The 27,068-nt window shown below is 43.7% G+C and overlaps 2 protein-coding genes across 4 annotated transcripts in view; one reads left to right on the forward strand and one right to left on the reverse strand.

Annotated features, from left to right (window-relative positions):
• LOC120913459 (WD repeat-containing protein 62-like) overlaps positions 1 to 13,538 on the reverse strand; it is an 86,346-nt gene extending 72,808 nt beyond the window's left edge. Inside the window, exons 1-7 of the mRNA XM_040323394.1 lie at positions 13,306 to 13,538; positions 7,973 to 8,064; positions 6,846 to 6,908; positions 6,649 to 6,706; positions 4,144 to 4,314; positions 2,057 to 2,194; positions 1,276 to 1,455 (exon numbers count right to left, since the gene is read on the reverse strand). Coding sequence (XP_040179328.1) covers positions 1,276 to 1,455; positions 2,057 to 2,194; positions 4,144 to 4,314; positions 6,649 to 6,706; positions 6,846 to 6,908; positions 7,973 to 8,064; positions 13,306 to 13,425 — 822 coding nt within the window. The 5' untranslated portion in view covers positions 13,426 to 13,538. The remainder of the gene's footprint in view (positions 1 to 1,275; positions 1,456 to 2,056; positions 2,195 to 4,143; positions 4,315 to 6,648; positions 6,707 to 6,845; positions 6,909 to 7,972; positions 8,065 to 13,305) is intronic.
• Positions 13,539 to 13,768: 230 nt separating this feature from the next.
• The window catches only part of LOC120913460 (zinc finger protein 808-like), a 31,906-nt gene continuing 18,606 nt past the window's right edge, over positions 13,769 to 27,068 (forward strand). Inside the window, exon 1 of one of the 3 annotated variants that reach the window (XM_040323397.1) lies at positions 13,769 to 13,939. The gene's annotated coding sequence lies outside the window, so the exon portion shown is untranslated. Of the gene's footprint in view, positions 13,940 to 13,965; positions 13,990 to 27,068 lie in introns of those variants that run through there. The other 2 variants (XM_040323395.1, XM_040323396.1) reach the window with 2 other exon arrangements.

Here is a 27,068-nt window from a genome sequence, read left to right on the forward strand (position 1 = left end):
GAAACCGCAAATCTTAACCCTTTGAAGCCCTGAGAGTGTGCTAGAGTTATACAGGTATTGGGAACTACTTTGCATACTATACATTTTGAAGTGCACTGTGGATATTTTGGAAATTGCTTTTGATTAAAAGGACTGGACTTTCCTAAAAATAGAGATTCTATTATATGTTCATTTTTCCTCTTATTATTTTTTCTTTTATTAATTTTGAGCTGATTCAAACTGGTGAACTTTCATGAGCGCAGAGTTCTTTCTGGTGTTTTTTTTGTGACTGGTACTTCAGGGTACTTGGAATCCTGCAGCACTGACTGTTCACAGCCCATACGAGGGTGTCTATGTATGTTATTGGACAAAAGTTTTTTTCCCATAGAGCGCCAGTGATTTTTTTGTATCATGGTATAGCCAGTAGTAGCGCTAGCCGCTAGTAGTAATACTAGAAACTGAATAGCACAGGATCCTGTGCAGTTTCTGTACGATACACAAGTAGTTCTGTGCAGTGCAATTTCAGTCCATTCATTTTGAATGAGCTGAAAAACTGCTTACACTACTTTTGGAAACGCACTGCAAAAATGCCATGTGAGCCGGTGTGGGAAAACGCACAATTTGCAGCCTGCGTCTGAGGCGTCGTTAATTTTGCACCGACAACCCAGGCAGATCACAAAGGCAGTGCGATTGAAATGCAGTGTGGGAAACCAGCAAGAAACGTGGGTTTCACACAGCATTCTACTGTGAATGGCCCCTAAATGTTGGAGTTTTGCAGTTTATGAAAACTTGTTTGGTTTTAACCAGTGACAGGAACATACCATCACATTTCATGGTGATTAGATTAAGACGACAACTAAAAAAAGGTACCCACGTGGGTGTAAAATATTGCATTATGCTCCCTACACTCAGTAAAACCAAAGAATCAGCTTTAATAAGTAGCTAAAACATCTTCATCCTTGCAGTCCAGTTGAATGTGACTGACTAGCTATCATAAAACGTCTTTGCAATGGTTTTGACCGATGTCCTTTAGTTTTAATTGTAAAACTGCTTCAAACCACTAAAAATCGGGATGGCAGATTGGCGCGGACCTGTGTCAATGTATAGGCCTCGGCCCACAATCAAGGCTGATGGACATAACACGGCTATGAATGAGGAGACCATACTGTATGTGGAGCTTGTGACATTGTCCTTGAGGTTATCACCTCTCCCTCATGACCAAATCGCTAAATTTCTGTACAACAAAAGCAGAAAATACAAAAAAAAAAAAAAGTTCATAGCAGTTATTCGTCTCACCTTTAATTTCAACCATTTGTCTAGGACTCTTTTTTCATTGAACTGACAGAGAACTCCAGAAAACGATATACAGAACGTGCTGCCAGCATTCTTGCCTTTGCCACACGCAACACCACCGAACACGTTATTGTGGAGGTCACCGAGCAATCCAGAGCGGCCCACCAGAGGAACCGTCCCAACCTAAAACACACACACACAGTTAACATGCTGTGCAAGTTCAGATCGGACTATACAAGTGGTTTCAAAGATTTTATCAGATCATAGAGCAAGGTAGTGGGGGACATATTGTGTAACAGACATACATTTTGCATTTACAATTAAACTCTAGACAATGAGCACCAGCATGAGAAGTAGGGTTGTACCGATACCAGTATCGGTATCAGCACCGATACCGAGCATTTGCCCAAGTACTTGTACTCGGGAAAATGCTCCGATGCTTCACCCGATACCTAGGCAGTTAGTGGTGATCGGTACGTGGGGGAGTTACAAGCTTCTCCCCCTGCGGCTTTTAGCTGCTTTAGTGAAATCTACCCGGGTGATCGGCGTTTGTAACTCTCCCACTGATCACCGCTGAATGTCCCCGCATCCTCCTCCTTTTCCGAATGAGTCAGTGATTTATAGTTCCAGAGCTGCACTAATGTTTGCCTTTTATATCTGCCTGAAGTTTAGCTCTTGGGAAGGATATGGATACATAGGCACATCTAGACGTTATAAAATAAAACAAGCGAGAATGAATTTGCACTGTGACGTTTCTGTGCCTGCAGGATGATGCTTTACATACCTGAGATTGCTTGGAAGTCTCCAGATACCAGAACTTGACATGACGGTGGCCCGCGGTTACAAAATAGCTGCTGTCCTCAGAAAAAGACACAGCGCTGACCTTACTGGAGACTTTGTTCTTGGCAACTACATTATTGTTCTGTAGAGATATTGAAATGGCATAGAATGGTTATATATCTATATATCTATATATATATATATATATATATATATATATATATCTATATCTATATCTATATCTATATCTATATCTATATCTATATCTATATCTATATCTATATCTATATCTATATCTATATCTATATATATATATATATATATATATATATATATATATATATATATATATATTAGAGCTGTGCAAATTAACTTTTAATTAATCGATTAATCTTTAATTTTTTTGATCGATCAAAATCTTTTTGATCGATTAAAATTCTTTTGATTGGTACTCGCCTCTCCGCCGGCTTCTGGGCCTTCAGGGAGTTCCGTCGGAGATCCGGTGACGTCACGGACACCGGCGGGGCTTGCCGTGTCCATCTGAAGGGCTCCTTTGCTGTGCCTTCATATCTGCATGCCGGCGGGACCTTACTATCTGCCAAACGCAAGGGCTGTTACACTTCCCTCTATCACTTCCCTCTATCAACCTGGGATTCTACAACCATCCACTGGGAGTTGTGATAGTTCCCTTCATGGGACATCTACATGCCGACTGACTGATGTTAACCTCTCCTCATCTGGATTCAGCAGTGGTATTGTTGTACACATTTTTATACCAGTATCATACTTAGCTACATGTTTTTATGACTGATTTTGGTACCGTTTGGTATTACTCGCACCATTTTTACAGTTTATGTAGCTACATCGATTTTATCTCCAGTGCAATATTTATTTGGTTACCTACTTGACTATAAAAGTTTTAATGCTATTCCCATCGAGTGCTGCCTTTGTGTGTTTTTTGTATCCCGCTATTCATTTTTCCAGTTGTTGGTAGCTGCACAAGGAGATCAGCTAAAAGTAGTTGGATCTGTATGTGCGTTATAATTAATCAAAATTAGTCAATTAATCGATTAAAAAAAAAAACGATTGATCGAACAGAAAAATTTTGATCAGTAACAGCCCTAATATACATATACATATATATATATATATATAATTTGGGGAAAAATTAAAATAAAGAATCACATTTCTAAATCCTCTAGGCTATGGGTGCCCCTAGGACACTACAGGGTCAAAGGCTTCTAATTTTTGGCCTGAAGAAGAGGGGACACCCCTTGAAAACACGTTATCCTTCTAGACCTGCTTGGCTTCTTCCCGTCATAACAAGTTGGTGCAGAGGACCATGGGGGAAAAAAAAAGGGGGGGGTGCACCCCTTTTTTTCCCAGTGTAAAGAATTTTTGTGTTTAGTACCCTTAAAGCGAGCCCATGCTTTTTCAAAGCCACCAAGCCCAAAGCCCATCAACACAGACTCTTAGCCAAATAGTCATGGGAGGAGAGAGCTCGGCCGTGTGCAAGCTCCAAGCTGTTCTCTTCTTCTCTCAAAGGGGGACTGAACAGAGCAGTGAGGGATAAAAGGTATGTGCAGCTGTTTGGACCAGCACCATATAAAAAAAAAAAAAAAAACACACACAGGTTCACTTTAAAGTAGACCTTCACCTCCTTTTACTTGCCATCCTATCCCCCCCCCCCCCCAACTCAATTTCTACCATGCTGGGTACACACTTGGCAATGCCCACTGCATTGCGCCACATCCGGGGGCTGGCTGTAAGAACCAGGAAAAGTCAGACGGCCTTCTGAATATGTCAGATGAGATTATAGCAGCACAGGACCCAGAGTGCTAGGATGGAGCGGTGGCTTACAGCAGATCATGCTGGATAGGCATGTATTTTGCGAACAAACCAGTGGATCAGGTAAAATAATATTATTAATAATAATAAATAGTGTTATATAAAAATTAACACCAGCTTGTCAGCAAGACCAGGAAACTAGAGAAAAAGTCAGCCATAAATGGCAGCCTGATATGTCTTATGAAACTTTTAGTTTACCCTCCACTATAGATATTCCCAGTGCTCAGCTAGCAAGTTTCTTACCTTCCAGTCCCAAACATTGACCACCATGTCATGCTGGTATCCCACAGAAACAACATATTTCATGTTGGGGGAGAAGCAGACGCAGGACACTCCATGTTTGTGTCCAAGTAGCTCAGAGACCTGAACCTTCTCTGCCACATCCCAGATCCGCACGGCTGGCTTGTGGCCGCTCTGAAAATAAATCAAACATACAACAAAAGAAGAAGAAGAAAAGAAAAAAGTGAGCAAGGCTTTTGAAAGATTTTAATAAAAAAGTTTGATTAGGTTCACTGTAACAGAAAGATAGCGTTTTTTTTTTTTTTTTCTTTAAAGCTCAACTCTGGGGGGGGGGGGGTTAGCACTTTTATTCATCCTATGGCTCAAACTTATAACCTAATCTGGCCATATTCTACAGGTATCAGTATATATGCGTTTATAGGAACCGACTTCTATAGGTGGCTTACGCAGCATTTGTTGTCTCCTGGGCAGGAAAATATGCCGGAATTTACATTATACGGTCAGATTCGGCAATGTGACTGAACCTTTATACATCGTTCTCACAGGCCCCTTCTTTCATGCTACTGGTCTCCCGAAACCTCCGTCATCATGGAGTACAATGCAGGAACAGCAGTCCTGCACTGTAAGTTGGAGAGAGGAGGGGAGCACCAGATTTTGATTTTATTAAAACACAGGTGCCCCAGGCACAAATTAGTATTTAACCATTGCAGTGCAGGTGGGAAAAGGGGGACCCCATGGCATGGGTACCATTTTGTATGTCCCCAGGACTTCAGCTTTGGTGCATTCAAAGCGATTCGACTCCAGTGTTATATTATATATATATATATATATATATATATATATATATATATATATATATATATATATATATATATATAAATAAAACACACACACACACACACACACACACAGTAAAACCTTGGATTGCAAGCATAATCCATTCCAGGAGAATGCTTGTAATCCAAAACACTTGTATATCAAAGCATTGTTTTTTTTCAAAGTGTAGCAATAATTTGCTAAATGTTGTACCTTCATTAAATGTAACCATATTGCTACACTTAGAGGCTCCTCTCTTCTCTTTTATACTCAGTTGTGACATGATGCTACCCTTGCATCAAGACATCGCTTGTATATCAAGCCAAAATGTAGTAAAACATTTTGCTCATCTTGCAAAATGCTCTCAAACCAAGTTACTCTCAAACCAAGGTTGTACTGTATTATTAAAAAAAAAAAAAACACACACACACACACACAAAATAGGTTGCTAGAGAGGTTGAGGTAAAATGTATTTCATTGGCTCCTTGGTGAACATTGGAGCAGTGTGTGAATATGTTTGACTGTTCTGGGTCCCACAGGCTGCAGGCTCAACTACTTCTCCCCCTTTTTTTTTTTCTTTTTTTGTGGGATTCTAGAATGTACTGTATTGGAAGACCTAAATATTTGTGATCTCAGCCAATCCCGGGGGCAGGATGCCCAGTAGGTGGCTGAGAAGGGCATAAGTAGTTTAGGGTCTGAAACAGCAGGGTTCTTTTCCAGGAAAAGAAGATCCCAGTCTGAAGGGCTGCTTCCCTTCTGGGCAGTTTAGCTGAAGTCTGCAGAAGTTCATCAAGGTCCCAGTATAGGGCAAGCTGGGGGGGGGGGGGGGGGGGGGGCTATATTTGCTGGAAATGATTGGAGCTGGATCAAGGCGATTCACTGAGCATCTGGCCTGGGGATTCAAAGGAGAAGCATTGTATAGTATAGGACAGTCCTAGAGACTGTCTGCCGTTTAACCCCTTGAGCAAATGCTCCAGTGTTGCTGAATTGGAGTTTGGACTCCCAGGATTGTCTACTCCCCTAGTGTCTGGCAAGAGGGAAGTTACACTGTAGAGAGTAGACATGGCAGAGAGTGTCCTCTGGTTACCGGTTTCCTGTGCACTAAACCCAGACTATCCAAAGCTCATTCTGCACCCCAACCAAGTTCAACAAACATTAAAGCACAAAAAGACATTTCCTGCCCGATCACCAAGTTGCAAGACTGTTGGGAGCTGTTAATTAAGAGATGGGAGAAAGTCCAGCACTGGTAAGGCCGCGTACACACGGTCGATCCATCCGATGAGAATGGTCCGACGGACCGTTTTCATCAGTTCACCGCTGAAGCAGACTGATGGTCTGATGTGCGTACACACCATCAGTTCAAAAACCGATCGGGTCAGAACGCAGTGACGTAAAACACACGACGTGCTGAGAAAAACTAAGTTCAATGCTTCCAAGCATGCGTCGACTTGATTCTGAGCATGCGCGGGTTTTGAACCGATGCTTTTGTGTACTAACCATCGGTTTTGACCGATGGTCAGCCGTCCATCAGTTCGATTTTAAAGCAAGTTCTAAAACTTTGGTCTGAAGGACAAAAGTCCGATGGGCCGTACACGCGGTCGGTTTGGACCGATGAAACTGGACTTCGGTCCGTTTTCATCGGTTTGGACCGGTCGTGTGTACGAGAATCTAAAACACAGGAATTTGACCTACCTCTCCACTGACTATATACTTCCCATCCGGTGAGAAGGATAAAGCACTCAGGGTCTTGCTAGAATAAAAAAATAAAGCATAATTAGGATTAGAATCTCTAACAATTACATGTACCTTACAGACATATTCCACATAAAGCAGAAATACAGATCAATCTCTGGCACCCAAACCCCAAAAAAGAACGAGCTGTTGTTCACCTGCATGTATTGACTATATGACCTTGCTTGTTTTTTCTTGGACATAGAAGGACAATAACACATCTAGAAAGGAAAAACAAATATTCAATAAAAAAAAAACTTCTCTCATTCATGTAAAAATCATAATTATTTTGCTAGAAAATTACTCAGAACCCCCAAAGATTAAATAAATATATATATTTATTTATTTAAGCAGACATCCTAGGGAATAAATTGGCGGTCATTGTAACTTTTTATCTCTTGTATAATGTGAAAGATGTTACGCCAATTAGATACCCAACTTGTCACTCTTTAAAATTGCGCACACTCATGGAATGGCAGAGGAGGTCTAGTGATAGAATTATTGCTCTCACTCTAACACACGTGATACCCCACATGTGTGGTTTGAATGGCGTTTACATATGTGGGCAGGACTTGCATGCGCGTTCGCTTCTGAGTGCGAGCTACTAGGGACAGGGGCGTTTAAAAAAAAAGTTTTTATTTTACTCTTTTTTTTTTGATCACCTTTATTCCTATTACAAGGAATGTAAACATCCCTTGTAATAGGAATAGTGTCTGACAGGTCCTCTTTATGGAGAGATGCGGGGTCAATAAGACCCCACATCTCTCCTCAAAGCTGGAAAGCATGAGACTGGGAAAAAAATATATATATATTCACGATCTCATGCTTTTAGCCACGATTGCGGCTTTGTTTAGTTCTGGGTACATTCTTATGGTGCGCAGAATCACTGGCTGAAGAGAAGGATATCTGAATGATGCTTGTAGCTGCAGTCATTATTCTGATATCCCCCACTAAAGTCCAGGACGTCATATGACATACTATGGTACGGAAGTGGTTAAAGGAACCCATTTAGAAAAAAAAAAAAACCCTTTACAACCCCTTTAATTTTTATTTCATTTTTTTTTTTTTTTTTGGGGGGGGGGGGCACCCTGGAGCGCCTCCAAGTATAGCAGCTTGCTCAATTAACCATAGCTACTATTGATTTTACAAAAGGTTCATTCAGGGCTTGCTAAGAATTAAAAATACCAAGAAAGGGCAGGTCACAAGCCCCCAATATTTTCATAGACATTCGCGTTTCTGTAATACAATATTCACATTCATTTTACAAATAGAAGGTCTTTGTTACCCTGCTGGATAGGCAATCAGTCCATTGTTGGGATCACAAGTTAAACTGCTGCTGCTTGAAACGGTTATTCCCATTACATTCTCTAGCTCCGCCTATAAGAAAAACACATTACTTGCATTTAGGTCAGACTAAAGGTGTGATCAGCACATACTGTAAAATGTTGTTTAAGCCCCCATTGATTGGTGTCTTCTTTGTAAAACAAATGTCACCTTTTCCAGTCTTAGTAACACAAGGGCTTTAACATTTTTGGTCTATCTTCACAGAGTGCCACCTACACAGGGGCAGTGGCACACGCCATCCCACACCCCATACTTTCAACCACCAGTATTTGCCCAATATATACGGCATTTCCCAGCGTATAAGATGACCTTTTATGCTTAAAAATATCCCTCCCAAAAAAATAAAAATCGGTGGTCGACTTATACGCCTGTTGTATTACCCGTATATACTGAGAAGCCGAGACATGCAAAGTCAGACTGCGGGCGTCCAGTTTTAAAAAGCCACGCCCCCGCCGCGTCCTGTTCCGTGATAGGCAGAACACTCAGTTTCCCAGTAAGGATGAGCTCCGGCGTGTTCGCACACTCCATGTGCAGAGCCCGCCAGGAAGTCAGCACCGCGCTGCGCTAATCACAGGCAGGGAGACATTATCCCGATGCTCGGCTGCAGAGCTCGGGAAATGTCTCCCTGCCTGTGATTAGCGCAGCGCCGTTCCGACTTCCTGGCGGGCTCTGCACATGGAGTGTGCGAACACGCCGGAGCTCATCCTTATTTCCCAATAGAGACTGTGTTCAGCCTATCACGGACGTCCTCGGCCGAGAGGACATCCGTGATAGGAGGAACACTGAACACAGAGGCCCGGATTCAGATACAATAGTGTATCTATCGGCGGGCGTAACGTATCTCAGATTCCGTATCCGAGTTCCGTATTCAGAAAGAACTTGTGCCCTAAGTTTCGGCGGCGTAGCGTATGTTGTCCGGCGTAAGCCCGCCTAATTCAAATGTGGATGATGTGGGCGTGTTTTATTTCAATTAATTGTGACCCCACGTATTTGACGTTTTTTACGAACGGCGCATGCGCCGTTCGTGAAAGAATCCCAGTGCGCATGCTCGAAATTACGCCGCAATTCGTCAATGCTTCAGACGTGAACGTACCTTACGTACAGCCCTATTCGCGAACGACTTAGGCAAACGACATAAAAATTTAAAAATTCGACGCAAGAACGACGTCCATACTTAACACAGGATATGCCTCATATAGCAAGGGTAACTTTACGCCGGAAAAAGCCTAACGTAAACTACGTAAAAAAATGCGCTGGGCGGACGTACGTTTCTGAATCGGCGTATCTACCTAATTTGCATATTCTTTGCGTAAATCTACGGAAGCGCCACCTAGCAGTCAGCGTAAATATGCAGCCTAAGATACGACAGTGTAAGACACTTACGCTGGTCGGATCTTAGGGAAATCTATGCGTAACTGATTCTACGAATCAGTCGCATAGATACGACCCCGCAACTCAGAGTTACGACGGCGTATCCGGAGATACGCCGTCGTAACTGCTATCTGAATACGGGCCAGTCTCTGCTGGAAAACTGACTGTTCCGCCTATCAAGGAACAGTACGAGGCAGGGCTTTTTTACACTGGACGCCCGCAGTCTGACTCTGCATGTCACGGTTAATCAGGTATGGAGAAAGTGAGGCATGCAATGGGCACAGTGAGGTGAGGCATGCAAATGGGCACAGTGAGATTTTAAAAAAAGCTGAATAAAGCCTGTTCCTGTCATTGGTTGTACCGGCCACCCCCTCAGCTTCTAGACAGACTAGTCGGAAGGGGATCGTCTTATATGGCAAGTATATCCCAAAACCAACCTTTTAGCTGGAAAATTAGGGGGTCATCTTATGCGCCGGCAAATACAGTACCTTTGTGTAGGAGAAAGGGCTGGGTTAAAATTGGGGGCATCAATAGCAAGCATAAAGAGATGCCTTGTGGGCATAGAACCCAGACCTTAGGGTGCTCTCCCAGGATGCACTTAGTACTATCTTAAATTAGAAAATCTCATACAGCTCATTATTTTCAAATGGTAACCCAGGGAAAGTTATATGATTCTCCAAAGCACCAGTTATGACTTGGCAGGAATTTGAATACTCCAGATCAAAAAGGTATACAGGTCCAGGAAATGGGCAGTTGCCGAGGAAAGCAGGACAGAGAAATCTGGGTGAAGAAGAGAGACCGCTGGGCAAAAAAGTGGGGTGGAGGGAATGCTGTATAAAAAAAAAAAAAAAAACACAGGACAGAGGGTTCTATTTGAACTTCCACGATGTAGAGAAACAGTCACGAGTGGACTTTGACAAAAGTTTGATCACTCCAAAAAGCATCTGGGTTCACCAGTGGAAAGGGGGAGTTGAATCTGGACCCACAAGAGGAAAAGCTGTGATGGTGTGTAAGGCAGAGGCATCTGGGTCCAGTAGAGGACAGCCGTCAAGGAATTTAGGGCCAGATTCACGTAGAATCGCGGCGGCGTAAAGTATCCTATATACGTTACACCGCTGCAATTTTTCATCGCAAGTGCCTGATTCACCAAGCACTTGTGATGAAAACCTACGCCGGCGGCCTCCGACGCAAGGCGGGCCAATTCAAATGGGCGTGTGCCATTTAAATTAGGCGCGCTCCCGCGCCGGACCTACCGCGTATGCTCCGTTTCCAAACTCCCGCCGTTCTTTGCGCGAATTGACGTAATTTTTTTGAACGGCGACGCGCGTAGCGTAATTCCGTATTCCCAAACGGCTTACGCAAACGACGTTATTTTTTAAATTTCGACGCGGGAAACGACGGCCATACTTTACACAGCAATACGATTGCTGTGTAAAGTTAAGGCACCAAAAAAAAAACGACTAACTTTGCGTCGGGAAACTAGACTAGCGGCGACGTAGCGAACGCGAAAAACCGTCGGGGATCGCCGTAACTCCTAATTTGCATACCCGACGCTGGTTTACGACGCAAACTCCCCCCAGCGGCGGCCGCGGTATTGCATCTTAAGATCCGACAGTGTAAAACAATTACACCTGTCGGATCTTAGGGCTATCTATGCGTAACTGATTCTATGAATCAGCCGCATAGATAGAAACAGGGATACGACGGCGTATCAGGAGAAACGCCGTCGTATCCCTTCTGTGAATCTGGCCCTTAGAGGCGAGGGATCTGGGTCCAAAACAGGAAGGGCTGTGGAGTATTGTAGAGCAAAGGAATTTGGGTCCAGTAGGACAGATATTAAGAGAGGAAAAGGTGGATCTCAGCAGGACAATGCTGGATCCACTGGGAGGGCGAGTACCTTAAAAGTGTGGGACCCACAACCAGGTAAGTGGGGGTAAGAGGGGGCAGTAGGGAGCGTGAAGATCCACTTCAATACTGAGAACTTTTACTTCCTGCCCAGGCCAATTTTCAGCTTTCAGCGCTGTCACACCATGAATGACAATTGCACAGTCATGCAACACTGTACCCCTAGGAAATTTGGGGAATTTTTTTTCCCCCACACAAATAGAGCTTTCTTTTGGTGGAATGTAATCACTACTGGGTTTATTATTTTTTGCTAAATAAACAAAAAAATAAATAAATGTAAAAACACATTTTTCTTTGTTTCCACAAACTGATATATTGCAGGGTCCCCAACCCTCGGAGCGGTGCCGGTGACTTGTCCTTAATGTTCCCCTAACGGGGAAGTTCCTTCAAGGACTGCGCAGGCGCAAACTTGCCGACGGAAATCTCCGAACCTCGCCCGGCATCCAGGCTCATTCTTTAACATCCCCGTGGATTAGAGTATGATGGCCACTTACCTCGAAATCCATGTCGCCCTGGATGCCGGCCGAGGTTCGGAGATTTCCGTCGGCAAGTTTGCGCCTGCGCAGTCCTTGAAGGAAGTTTCCCGTTAGCCGGAACCATCTCGGCAGATCAGATTGCGCAGGAACTTCCACGATAGCTGGAACCAGCTCGGCAGATCACTGGTCTGTGCTCTGCTTGCAGCCGGGCCACAAAGGCTGCACTAATCAAGGTGCGGTGGGTGAGCAGAGAGAGGAAATCTCTCACCGCCCGCCCTGCATCACTGCTGTTCTGCCCTCTCACTCTAGGATAGGATGGAACACAGTAGCAACTGCGCATTTGACTATTTCCCGCTCTCTCAAACGCTGTAGCGCTGAGGAGAGGCTGCGAGAAAGACAATTTATTTCACTGCAGAAAAAAAACAAAAACGTAAAATTGGCATAAAAAATTCTTAAAGTGACCAGCTGCATCTAGTAATTTTTGCCGGCAGGCTACAGTGGCATTCTACATCTGGTGGCAAGATAGTGGGAAGCTGCAACTGGTGGCAGTCTAAGGTGGCAAGCGACACGCTGCATCTGGTAGCAGGCGACGGTGGCAAGTGACATGCTGCAGATGTGGAAGGGTACATGTCCAGAAGGCCAGAGAGATCTGGGCCCGGAAGGACAGACACTAAGCAGAGATATGTGGGGTCAGAACTCAGATGTAGAGGGATGCAGAGAGGAGGGGGGGACTGAAGGACATGTGAGACAGGTCAAGGATAGATGTGGAGGGATGCGGGGCAGAGGGATCCGGGTCCAGAACAGATGTGGAGGGATCCGGGACCAGAAGGACACATGTGGAGGAATGCGGGGCAGAGGGTTTTCGGGACCAGAAGGACACATGTGGAGGAATGCGGGGCAGAGGGATCCAGGTATACGGGTACACGCGTGCAGGGATCCGGGTATACAGGAGACACGCGCGCAGGGATCCGAGGACACACGGGCAGGGATCCGAGGACACACGAGCAGGGATCCGAGGACACACGAGCAGGGATCCGAGGACACACGCGCAGGGATCCGAGGACACACGCGCAGGGATCCGAGGACACGAGGACACACGCGCAGGGATCCGAGGACACACGCGCAGGGATCCGAGGACACGAGGACACACGCGCAGGGATCCGAGGACACGAGGACACACGCGCAGGGATCCGAGGACACACGCGCAGGGATCCGAGGACACACGCGCAGGGATCCGAGGACACACGCGCAGGGATCCGAGGACACACGCGCAGGGATCCGAGGACACACGCGCAGGGATCCGAGGACACACGCGCAGGGATCCGAGGACACACGCGCAGGGATCCGAGGACACACGCGCAGGGATCAGGGGACGCGAGGACACACGCGCAGGGATCAGGGGACGCGAGGACACACGCGCAGGGATCAGGGTCCTGCTGGGAGTTGGGTGTCATTCTGCAGCTCATATAGAGCCAGACATGGAAAGTGCTCGGTCAGGGTCTCTTGTATTGCCCGGCTCTACCTGTCTGTTGGCCTTTCCTTGGCCGGCCATGAGTCCCCGGGCAGACCTGCGGCGCCCAGGCGGGGAGTGTTGCGGGAGAAGGCCGGGCTGTAAGCTTAGATATGCGTTCTCTTCCCACATCTTCTGTTCAAATCTCCCGCTAAACCAGCCACAACTGTCAGAGCATTAATTGGCCAGGCGTATTTAGAGGCGGGTATAAGCTGGATAACCTGCAGATACGATTGGTTAGTACATAGAAAAGGCGGAAATCGAAAGTAACAGTAAAAATCAGGGGCGGAGAAAAGATCTTACGTAAAGTGGGCTGTGCTATCAGGCATATGACTCCGAGGTGGGCTTATAATTGGCTGAGAGGCTGGGGGAGCGCTCTACGCTTAGCATGACAAAGGGCGGGGCTAGTCAAGTCAACTCGCGATTGGCGCTTCCAACCGGAGAAGGGACGTTCTAATAATCAATTGAGGGCGGGGTTTCGTATCAACACAAGAGCCGCACTTCCCATTGGTAGAACGGGTTCTGCGCTGTGATTTGCCAGCTGCCAGCGACGTCGCTCTACAGACGACGACCACCGGGGACCTGTGCCGCTGAGGTCACGTGACGGCGGCGGAGCCAATCAGCAGCGAGGCCGTTTCCAAGGAAGGTGAGAGCCCTCATTTGTCCGGCGTCTATCAATTGTGAGGAGAAGGGAAGGTGTGTGACGGAGGGCAGCCTGCAGGGGGTCACACCGAGCTGACAGGGGCTCTACAGCGGTTGTGGAACTACAAGTCCCAGCAGGACAGAGCACACAGGCTGACAGGGCCTGCAGCACCATAAGAACAGGGACAAGCCATAGGTCCCCCTTCCAGTATAACAGTGCCAGGGGGACCTATGGAGGGAGAAACCTGAAATGCCAATGGCTTCTGTCATAGAACAAGCATGCAGCAAGTGAAGGCATTAGGAGGAACTCTGGGCCAGTGATGGAGCCAGCCAGGTCAATAGAGGGAAGCAGGGGCTGCCTATGTATCCCCCTCATTATAGAACTACAGACAAAGCTGTTTGTAGACTAAGGGAGGATTATAACCCTGCCAGGTGTTCTCTTCCATCTGTGTCCCATTGGGGAGATTTCCCTTCACTTCCTGTCCCATAACCAGCACAGGAAGTGAGAGAAAATCCCTGCAAAATAAGGGGATCCCTTGGGGCCTCCCAGGTCACCAGAACTAGTGTCCCCATTGGAAGATTCCCCCCCCCCCCCCCTGTTATTTTTCTTGGGACAACTCAACATTTGAGATTTCCTTTACTTTCAATGATGATGGTAAACAGGACAAATACAGTAAAACCTTGGTTTGAGAGTAACTTGGTTTGAGAGCGTTTTGCAAGACAAGCTAAATGTTTTTTAATGTTGCCTTGATATACAAGCGATGTCTTGATATAAGAGTAACGTCATGTCACAACGAGTATAAAGTAGAAGAGAGGAGCCTCTAAGTGTAGCAATATGGTTACATTTAACCACTTAAAGAGGAGTTCCACCTAAAAATGGAACTTCCGCTTAACCCACTCCTCGCCCCCTTACATGCCACATTTGGCATGTCATTTTTTTGGGGGGAGGAGTGGGGGCTTCAGGAGAAGGGGACTTCCTGTCCCACTTCCGCCGAGGGGCTGGAAAGGCGATTAGCCTAATCGCCTTTTCACAGCGCCTCCCTGTAGGCGAGCGCCTGTCCAATCGGACGGCGCCGCTCGCGCATGCGCAGTGGGTGCCTGGCCGTGAAGCCGAAAGCTGTCACTGCCGGGTGCCCACACTAAGAATGAAGACGCCGGCCGGCGAGGAGCGGAGCTCTGGCCGGCGCGTCGCTAGAGCCGTGGACCGGATAAGTGTCTGTTTATTAAAAGCCAGCAGCTACACTTTTTGTAGCTGCTGACTTTTAATAAACTTAAAAAAAAAAGGTGGAAAACCCCTTTAAGACCCGGACCAAAATGCAGGTAAAAGACCTTGCCCCTTTTTGCGATTCGGCACTGCGTATTTTTTTACTTTTTGCTATAATAAAAATCCCCCAAAAACATATAAAACATTTTTTTTCCTCAGTTTAGGCCGATACGTATTCTTCTATCTTTTTTTGGTAAAAAAATCGCAATAAGCGTTTGTCGGTTGGTTTGCGCAAAATTGATAGCGTTTACAAAATAGGGGATAGTTTTATTGCATTTTTATCAATTATTTCTTTTTTTTTTTTACTACTAATGGCGGCGACCAGCTATTTATTTATTTATTTTTCTTCTTTTTTTTTTCTTTTTTTTCATGACTGCGACATTATGGCGGACACATCAGACAATTTTGACACATTTTTGGGACCATTGTCATTTTCACAGCAAAAAATGCATTTAAAATGCATTGTTTACTATGAAAATGACATTTGCAGTTTGGGAGTTAACCACAAGGGGGCGCTGAAGGGGTTATGTGTGACCTCATGTTTGTTTACAACTGTAGGGGGGTGTGGCTGTAGGTCTGACGTCATTGATTGTGCGTCCCTATATTAGGGAACACACAATCGATGACAGCGCCACAGTGAAGAACGGGGAAGCCGTTTAGCCGTTCTTCAGCTCCGGGGACCGATTGCGGGACTGTAGCCGCGATCGGGTCCGCAAGTCCTGCGGCCGAGGTCACGGAGCTTCGGACCAGGTCGTGCACGCGCACCTGCGACCCACCGCTGGGCTTTATACAATCACGTACAGGTACGTGATTGTGCCATTCTGCCGACGTATGTCGGCGTTAGGCGGTCCTTAAGTGGTTAATGAAGGTACAGCATGGCCAGGGCCGTCTTTACCGCAGGGCAAATGGGGCAGGTGCCCTGGGCCCTGTCACTGTTGGGGGCCCAAAGCAACCCTCCTTAAAAAAAAAAAAAAAAAAATTTTTTTTTTTTTTTTTTTTTTTTTTTAGGGGTCCGGAGGCCCCCAGGGCCCCAGATGGCAACCCCCCAATTTTTTATTTATTTTTAAATAAAAAAAACATTTTTTTTTAATATATTTTTATTTTATTTTTTATTAAAGGGCCATTTTGGTCCCATTAATAGGTCTGGGGGTCCCCAGGGGCATGTAGTTCCCCAGGGCCCCGGATGACAACCCCCCTTTTTTTATAAAAATTTTTTTTTTTATATATTTCTTAATTTCTTTTATATATATATATATATATATATATATATATATATATATATATATATATATATATATATATATATATATATATATATATATATATATAAATATTATTATTATTAAAGGACCCAGAGGGCCCCTGGATGGCAACCCCCCTTTTTTTATAAAAAAACATTTTTTTTAAATTTGTATTTCTTTTTTTTCTATATATATATATATATATATATATTTATTAAAGGGCTCAGAGGTCCCCAGGGCCCCATGTGGCAAACACCCTTTATTTTTTTTATAAATGTTTATATATTTTTTTTTTATTGAAGGGCCCAGAGGTCCCGGATGTCAACCCCCTTTTTTTTGTAATTTATTTTTATTAAAAAACAATTATTAAAGGGCCCAGAGGTCCCCAGGGCCCCAGATTGCAACCCCCTTTTTAAAATATATTTTTTATATATATTTTTTATTTCTTTTTTTCTTTTTATTAAAGGGCCCAGAGGATGGCTACACCCCTTTTTTTTATATATATATTTTTGTTTATTTCTTTTTTCTTTATTTCTTTTTTTGTAAAGGGCCCCCCCGCTTCTAAATTCGCGGCAGCCCCCCCCCCTGCTTCTCAATTTCAGGCGGCAGCACCCCCCCATCCCGTTTCTCTGCTCCAGGAGGACCATGCTTGAAGCTGTGTAAGTGGCCCCATAATTCCTGATGGCGGCCCTGCCGCCCGTTAAGCCCCTGTGCTGCCCACAAATCAGGCTGAAAATCATCAGCGGCACGCAGCCAGTGACAGTACTGCTTCCCTTCCCAGTGTTTTAAAATGTACAGCACCCCTGGCTTCCCTTTAGACGTGCACTTCTCCCTTCCTGCCACTGGGTGCTGCTTGTATATAAAAGTGAATTAGAATGTGATTTTATAACATCCCCAGTTTGCTCTTCCCGAGGCTGACTTCTTCATGTCCTGCTCCTCAAGGTATGTCACTGTTTGCTAATCTATATTGTAAATAGAAGTTTTCTGTAGAGTGTGCCCAAAGTCTTTATAATATTTGATGATTCACTGCAGGTCTGGTCAGTGTTTTAAAAAGTTCCTCTATTTTACACATGGCATGGCATGGGGTCACAGCACCGTCTGTCCATTCTGCTTTAGCACCATGGGACCCCATGCCATGCCATGTGTAAAATAGAGGAACTCTTTAAATCACAGACCAGACCTTCAGTCCAGGCTGAGTAAGGCCTCAGAGCACATGGCATTACTGTCTGTATTTAACTGCTTGATGGGCTTATTTTGGGCCTGGCTGGTTCACATGTATGTGTTTTGGCGGCCCACATTTGCGCAGGCATAGCAGCCCATTCATTTGAATTGGCCGCCATGCCTGCGTTTCCTGCAAAGAAAAGCGCATGCCTCATGTATTAGGCTGCGCACACGGCACGCCTATGCCCATCAAGCACTGAAATACAGCACTGTCTGTCCATTCTGCTGTCTGCTGTGACTTATCTGCAGTTCCCGCAATGTCAAACTTGCTGCATTTTTAGACGTTTAGGTCACGCTTTTAAAAACACAGTGCGTTTGTGTGTGCAAGAACTGCAGGTAAGTAGCATGGTGCAAAAGCAAAAAAATGGATTTCAAGGCAACTGTATTTTTAAAATGCTGAATGCACCTTTTTTCTGCAGGAAACAAAGGCATGGCAGCCCATTCAAATCAATGGGCTGCTGTACCTGCACAAATGAGGACCGCCAAAACATACATGTGAACCAGCCAGGCCCAAAATAAGCTGGAGGGGGGCCCAAAAAAAATGTTTGCCCAGGGCCCAAACCATATTAAAGACGGCCCTGAGCATGGTTGATGATTAAGAGGCACGTCTAAGTATGCAGGCATCTGGGGTAAAGCTGTCCACCATCCCCCGCACCACCATTGATGTCGTCCCTTCCACAAACGGTTCACGCCTCGCTTTCAGATCGCTCTACTGCAGGGTAGTCTTCCCGGTCACGACTGCAGACTGATAAGGGTGAGAGCTGGCGGTGCAGAGGACGATCTATGTGGATCTCTTTACCCCGGATGCCTCCATACTTCGATGTGCCTCTTTTAATCATCAACCATGTGAGTTGCTAAATGTTGTACCTTCAATAAATGTAACCATATTACTACACTTGGAGGCGCCTCTCTTCTCTTTTATACTCTGTAGCTCCTGCTGGATTTTGCTTCTAATCCCCTTGTGGAGGCTTCTATTTGTGGATGGATATTTTATGGTTACACAACCTGGTCACATTGCTATAATCTTTTTATATGGACTATAAACTGAAGCACTTATGAATAAATGGTTGTGGAACGAATCCTTTGCGTTTCCATTATTTCTTATGGTAAATTTTGCTTTGATATACAAGTGCTTTGGATTACAAGCATGTTTCCGGATCGAATTATGCTCACAATCTAAGGTTTTACTGTACAGGGTGATTCTCCCTTAGGCCCCTTTCACACTGGGGCGGGAGGCGAGGTGGCAGTATAGCGCCGCTAAAAATAGCGGCGCTATACCGTCGGAATTGCCGCGGGATTCGGCCGCTAGCGGCCCATAAAGGGTTAATACCGCCTGCAATGCGCCTCTACAGGACCTAATGCGCAAAACCACACTAACCAGAGAAATAATAAAGGGCCTAAGAACAAAAAACGACATCAAATATGCTTAGCAGCAGCCACAACTAAATAGTGTTCACACACGGATAATGATATAAAAGGGGTAATGGCGCTCGCTACTAGAACACTGCTAAAAAGCAGAGTATAAAAAATATACAATATAAAATTAGGCTCCAACTAAAATCCAAGAACTGAAGATAACGAGCCACAAGGAGCAGAAAGGATGTTTCACTCCCAATGTCACCCACCAGCGATCCACGGCATGATGAGGGGGGTAGGTAATAATGATAATTAGTATGATGAATGAGTACCGCCAACTCATAGTGCAAAATAGCAAATAATAAATCACTAGTAGGATCTAAACTAAAAACACACACAAGATTAATATATTAACCACTTAAGACCCGGACCTTTAGGCAGCTAAAGGACCCAGCCAGTTTTTGCGATTCAGCACTGCGTCGCTTTAACTGACAATTGCGTGGTCGTGTGACCTGGCTCCCAAACAAAATTGGCGTTCTTTTTTTCCCACAAATGGAGCTTTCTTTTGGTGGTATTTGATCACCTCTGCAGTTTTTATTTTTTGCGCTATAAACAAAAAGAGAGCAACAATTTTGAAAAAAATGCAATATTTTTTGCTATAATAAATATCCCCCAAAAATATATATAAAAAAAAAAAATCCTCAGTTTTTAGGCCGATACGTATTCTTCTACCTATTTTTGGTAAAAAAAATCGCAATAAGCGTTTATCGGTTGATTTGCGCAAAATTTATAGCATTTACAAAATAGGGGATAGTTTTATTGCATTTTTATAAATTTTTTATTTTTTTTACTACTAATGGCGGCGATCAGCGATTTCCCCTTTTTTTTTTTTTTTTTTTTTTCATGACTGCGACATTATGGCGGACGATTCGGACAATTTTGGCACATTTTTGGGACCATTGTCATTTTCACAGCAAAAAATGCATTATAAATGCATTGTTTACTATGAAAATGACATTTGCAGTTTGGGAGTTAACCACAAGGGGGCGCTGAAGGGGTTATGTGTGACCTCATGTCTGTTTTTAACTGTAGGGGGGTGTGGCTGTAGGTGTGACGTCATCGATTGTGTTTCCCTAAAAAAGGGAACACACGATCGATCACGGCGCCACAGTGAAGAACGGGGAAGCTGTGTTTACACACAGCTCTCCCCGTTCTTCAGCTCCGGGGACCGATCACGGGACTCCTGCGGCGATCGAGTCCCGTGGTCACGAAGCTTCGGACCGGGGCGCACGTCCGCGACCTGCGGCTGGGCACTTACAGAGGACGTACCTGTATGTGCTTGTGCCCAGCCGTGCCATTCTGCCGATGTAAATGTGCAGGAGGCGGTCTTTAAGTGGTTAAAGGACAATACCTTAAAAAACATTACATTTAAAATGTGTGAACCATCAAGTGACAATAATGATCTGCTGACCACAATAAATAAAGTGCAGTATGTTAAGAATGCAAAAACAAAACATACATAAAAAGTGAGTCTCTGTGCACAATCCACACTCAAAAAATCCGTGCAAGAAAAACGATTCATCCAGTGTCCAGAAGGGACAAACAGGGTGCTTGAATCCACAATGGTTCCCAAGGTGCATGTGTGCTCCAAGTGCTCTGTTTCCCCAAGCCTCTCACCTCAGAAAGGCTTTATAAAAGCCTGTAGGAATCTCCAATATTGCCTGCTATATTGCATTACCGCGGTTTCCCATTGTTTTAAATGGGAAGGAGTGGTATACACACCGCTCCAAAGATGCTGCTTGCAGGAGATTTTTTTCTCTCCCGCCAGCGCATCGCCCCCTCGGGCTTTCACATTGAGAAGGCTGGGCAGGAGTTTTTCAGGCGGTATAGCAGCGGGTTCTAATCCTTCTCCACTTCGTCCAAAATTAAAATAAATGTTTTGCGTTTATAGACACTTCCAACATAGAACCCGTTGTTTTCATTTTGGATAGGGTTAAGGGTTATAACCCCTGTTAGGTGTTTTCTGCGTCCCATTGGGGGGGATTTTCCATCACTTCCTGTCCCATATCCAAAACAGGAAGTGAGAAGAAATCTCTCCAAAATTAGATAATCCCTGGTTGTTACCAGAACTAGTGTCCCCAAGACAAAATGTGGGATTTTCTTTCAGTCTGATAATGGTCAGCAGGCCAAATAGAGGATGGGGGGGGGGATTTACTACAACTGGGGAGTGCAAAATCTGGTGCAGTTCTGCAATAGAAACCAATCAGCTTCCAGGTTTTAGCCCAGGTTCAGCTGAACTCACACGATTTCAAACCCGCCTTTCAAGGAGAGTTCAGGGGGGATTTGAAAGACATCTGTGCGATGTCGACAGCTGAAGCCGATCAGTCTCGGTGATGGAATCGGGAAGTGAAGTCCTGCGGCTTCACTTGCTGGTTCCCTACTGCGCATGCGCGTCCTCACTGGTCCCTTCCGTCTTCTGGGACAGTGTAGGTGCAGGAAGTTTCGTAGGTTACCTCAATCACTGAGGTGATCTATGAAAAATAGGAAGGGATCCGCGCTTAGGATGTAAATTAGATGCTGCTGCCTCCCTAAAAAACCTCAGTGATGAGATCAAAAAAGATGTAGCAAAGATTGGGATAATGGCGCTGCAAAATGGGTCACCCTTAGGTTTTCCGAGTTTCTGTGTGTTCACAGGTGTTGGGTAATCTGTTAACAGGAAAGATCCAATCCGATGGACCTCCTTAATAGGAAGCACGATCCTTCAGATACCCTATTTGATGATGGCAATAGTAAAACTTTGTCAGAGAGGATTAGTGTGGGAGTGTCCTATTGTAGGATCTATTATTCAGATGCCTAATGGTCTAAGTTATCCAATAGACAGCTGATTAAAATATATTGTCACTTAAAGATATAAATGTTTCTAGTTGCCAGAAACAAAATAAAACGAAGCTGGAATAAATATACACCTTCTATGAGGTAAAAACACCGATCTCAGGGGGCAGGTAATAATCGCAGGTGAATGGTGAGAAGTGCTTTTTAAAAAAACAATTCTAATGAGCTAGAATGTGTGTATATATATATATATATGTATATATTAGATGTCCTCTGTGTTGTGGCGAGGTGACAAAGGGGCACTAGCCGCCCTGTATAGTGAATATATAAAATGTGTTCTTATTTTAGGTGTCTACTACCATTAGAAATAATAATATTATATTGCAACATTTAGTAGCAAGGAAAAAAGGGTATCAATACAAATAGTGCAACAAAGTATTGCGAGGAATTGAGAGTTAGTGCAAGTCCTCACAAAAAAATCCAATGTGTAAAAATTAATAAGTAGAAATATATGAATGATAAAAAAATTCATATATATACAATTATTCTTTGCAACTTCAGTGAAAAAAATAGGAAAAAGTGAAGGATTACTCCAAAGGCTTAAAGGCCAACACAATTATTAAACAAAATAAGACAGTCTTAGGTTAACGTTTCTTCAATCGGGTTAACCCTCAATTAGCTGGTGACTTGAAGTGCCATTAACGTGCTTTGAAATAATAGTGACAGCAGTGCTTCCCCACATGGGTCCCCACTCACCAGATGTCGTCACCCCCCAGGGGGCAAAAAGCGGGTGGTGGTGGTACCTCGATACCTGCAAGATGATGGTTTCCTGCGATCAGTCCTCGAGTGTCTCCTTATTCCAGGGATCACGGGGTGCTTGAAATGGTTTTTCAGATGCTCACGTGGGATCATTCATTAAGTAAAAAATAAAAAGAAGAAACGCATAGTGTAATACGTTTTGATAGTGTTAGGATATACCCAACAAAGTAATTTATTTAAAAAAAGGGAAAACAATTGTTGATCAGTTGGAATAAAATGTCCAAGTGGATCCCTGCGCAAAGGGAGTTCCAACGAGCAATATATTTAAAAACAAGCACAGAATAAAAAAATTGAATAATTAAAAGAAAAAGAAAAAACAAAGAGCCACAAGTTGCCCTAGCACTCTGCTCTCCGCTGTTAGTAGTTACTTCACTGCTGGGATAGCCAATTTGAAATCCTCCCTTGGCGCCCGTGTGTACTAGAGCAGTGATCAGCTGAGGCAGATAGCGTGCTGACAGGCAGTGTGTGAGCGAGTGTATGAGCGTCTGTCTAGGTCACCTGACGCGTTTCGTCATGTGACGTTCTCAAAGGCGATGACAGACTTCATACGTTGAAGGTTCATATAGCTGCTTCAGATGTGTCCCGCCCCCAGATTGTGGGAGGATTAATTTTGATTGGTGTTATCAATCAAGGGAAATAGCATGCCTGGATGTAATTTAACCCCTTGGCCATCTAATTTTTTGGAACAATACCGGATTCCACACCCACTAGTAACTCCTATCATCCTTGGGGTCACATAGGGCTCTACATATATAGCCCAGAGTTCTAGAGACTGATATCGCATACAAAAAGAGAAAAAACATTATTATTTTTTCTTAGCCGTTTGAGCTGCAATGTGATATCCTCTCCCAGACAGCACAATGGTACATTATATTTATAGACTGCTTTTTGGATAGGTCTCCTAGACCTCAATACCCATGGGAACCTTGGACTTGACTACTGCAGTCTACATACTACTCCCCTAAAAAATAAAAAATATAGATTCGCCTCTTTTTCAGACCAGTACGGTTAATATACTAAACCTATGTTTAAAAATTAAACTAATACACCATAGTGGATGTTTATCTGGGGCCCTGGCTATGAGGGACCTCAGAGGCACCCTTCTCAAGAGTTGTTATAGGACGTTCTTGAATTTGAATTTTATATAATTATCATTCACCCAGCACATTAATACTACTTTCTTCTTTGAGGGTTAATAATAAAAATGCCACATTGGGGTTTTATGCGTTTGTAGACGGATACTGTACCTGGAAACCCATTTTTGGCATTCTTTAGTCATAACGAGATACCCTCTCCTAGTTAGTACAACAGCTTCGTGCACATGCTAATTGGTCCTGAAATATATTTTCTTTGGACCTTTTTATAGTAAACGCATATGGGCATAAAAATTGAAGATATACAACCCATTTAAACATCATATACTAATTAACATATATCCTTTCCCAGATAGTATAATGGCACAACATTTCTCCTTTGACCAATTATAATAGGGTCTTCTACCAATATATTCTTATAATTCATTTACATACAGGTTTTACTATTTGGAATCCTTTGACCTCACATATATCGGATTGTCCTGGGAATTAATTATATTCACTTATATTTTCATAAATATTTCCTTTGTAAATTAACACCTATTTAAAATTTAGCCAGGAGTATCGTTCTATGAGATCTAACTCCAAACTTACTGGTATAAGGTTTATTCACCCTTCGAACAACAGCTAATAGCATATACATTTCACATAAGACTAGAATTTGGGGATACGTCTAAGTCTTGACATTGACCTATTTTTAGATATAATATGCTTACTTCCTTTTTTGTTCCTGAGACAAAATTATACAGCAATACTATCGGATAGAGATTAATGCATAAATGAACTTTTGTTTCACTTGTATTTCACGGCCGCAGCATATGTATATCCCGTCCCCAATATTAGATGGCCAAGGGGTTAAATTACATCCAGGCATGCTATTTCCCTTGATTGATAACACCAATCAAAATTAATCCTCCCACAATCTGGGGGTGGGACACATCTGAAGCAGCTATATGAACCTTCAACGTATGAAGTCTGTCATCGCCTTTGAGAACGTCACATGACGAAACGCGTCAGGTGACCTAGACAGACGCTCATACACTCGCTCACACACTGCCTGTCAGCACGCTATCTGCCTCAGCTGATCACTGCTCTAGTACACACGGGCGCCAAGGGAGGATTTCAAATTGGCTATCCCAGCAGTGAAGTAACTACTAACAGCGGAGAGCAGAGTGCTAGGGCAACTTGTGGCTCTTTGTTTTTTCTTTTTCTTTTAATTATTCAATTTTTTTATTCTGTGCTTGTTTTTAAATATATTGCTCGTTGGAACTCCCTTTGCGCAGGGATCCACTTGGACATTTTATTCCAACTGATCAACAATTGTTTTCCCTTTTTTTAAATAAATTACTTTGTTGGGTATATCCTAACACTATCAAAACGTATTACACTATGCGTTTCTTCTTTTTATTTTTTACTTAATGAATGATCCCACGTGAGCATCTGAAAAACCATTTCAAGCACCCCGTGATCCCTGGAATAAGGAGACACTCGAGGACTGATCGCAGGAAACCATCATCTTGCAGGTATCGAGGTACCACCACCACCCGCTTTTTGCCCCCTGGGGGGTGACGACATCTGGTGAGTGGGGACCCATGTGGGGAAGCACTGCTGTCACTATTATTTCAAAGCACGTTAATGGCACTTCAAGTCACCAGCTAATTGAGGGTTAACCCGATTGAAGAAACGTTAACCTAAGACTGTCTTATTTTGTTTAATAATTGTGTTGGCCTTTAAGCCTTTGGAGTAATCCTTCACTTTTTCCTATTTTTTTCACTGAAGTTGCAAAGAATAATTGTATATATATATGAATTTTTTTATCATTCATATATTTCTACTTATTAATTTTTACACATTGGATTTTTTTGTGAGGACTTGCACTAACTCTCAATTCCTCGCAATACTTTGTTGCACTATTTGTATTGATACCCTTTTTTCCTTGCTACTAAATGTTGCAATATAATATTATTATTTCTAATGGTAGTAGACACCTAAAATAAGAACACATTTTATATATTCACTATACAGGGCGGCTAGTGCCCCTTTGTCACCTCGCCACAACACAGAGGACATCTAATATATACATATATATATACACATTCTAGCTCATTAGAATTGTTTTTTTAAAAAGCACTTCTCACCATTCACCTGCGATTATTACCTGCCCCCTGAGATCGGTGTTTTTACCTCATAGAAGGTGTATATTTATTCCAGCTTCGTTTTGTTTTATTTTGTTTCTGGCAACTAGAAACATTTATATCTTTAAGTGACAATATATTTTAATCAGCTGTCTATTGGATAACTTAGACCATTAGGCATCTGAATAATAGATCCTACAATAGGACACTCCCACACTAATCCTCTCTGACAAAGTTTTACTATTGCCATCATCAAATAGGGTATCTGAAGGATCGTGCTTCCTATTAAGGAGGTCCATCGGATTGGATCTTTCCTGTTAACAGATTACCCAACACCTGTGAACACACAGAAACTCGGAACACCCCTAAGGGTGACCCATTTTGCAGCGCCATTATCCCAATCTTTGCTACAACTGAGGTGATCTATGCCCAGAAGTGGGAGCAAATACCTGTATTACACAGGTATTTCTCCCCCCCCCCCCCCCTAAATGTGACACCGGAGAGGGGGGGACGGTTCTGAAAAGCGGAAGTTGCATTTTTGTGTGGAACTCCGCTATAATGTGGGGACACACTGCAGGTGTTCGCTGCAGCTCAATAAGCCCAAAGGGTGTTTGTTTTTTGTTTTTCTACACATCTAGTGGCAGTGCAGGAGTATACCTGATAGTTTTTATCAGGGCTGTGGAGTCGGAGTCGGGGGAAATTTTGGGTACCTGGAGTCGGAGTCGGCAAACAATGCACGGACTCCGACTCCTACTAAATTTAGATTGGAATAAAAAAAAAAAAAGCAAGTTTAAATGTCCCAATTCACAAAAAGTTATAATTAATGACTTCTCTACTGTAAGAATAAAGACCAATGCATGCAGTGCCTCACGTAACCGCAAAACAAACACGTTAAGTGACCGTGAAGAAGCATGCTTTTCATGTGCTTCACTATATGGCACGCAACGCACAATTAGGAGCTGCAATACTTATACTTTCCATAGTGTTGTGTTCTGCTTTTACAGGGAACACAGCATCCATGTGTAACCTAGCCTCTCACTGATAAGGGATTAAATAAATATGTTTTTTGCAGGACTAGAGAGTGAGACACTTGTATAAGTGAAGGGAATGGAGGGCCAATAGTTCAAGACTGAAGCTGTAAACCATTGGGAAAACTGCTGTCATTTAGCTA

This window comes from Rana temporaria, chromosome 9, assembly GCF_905171775.1.
Source record: "Rana temporaria chromosome 9, aRanTem1.1, whole genome shotgun sequence".
NCBI lineage: Eukaryota > Metazoa > Chordata > Amphibia > Anura > Ranidae > Rana > Rana temporaria.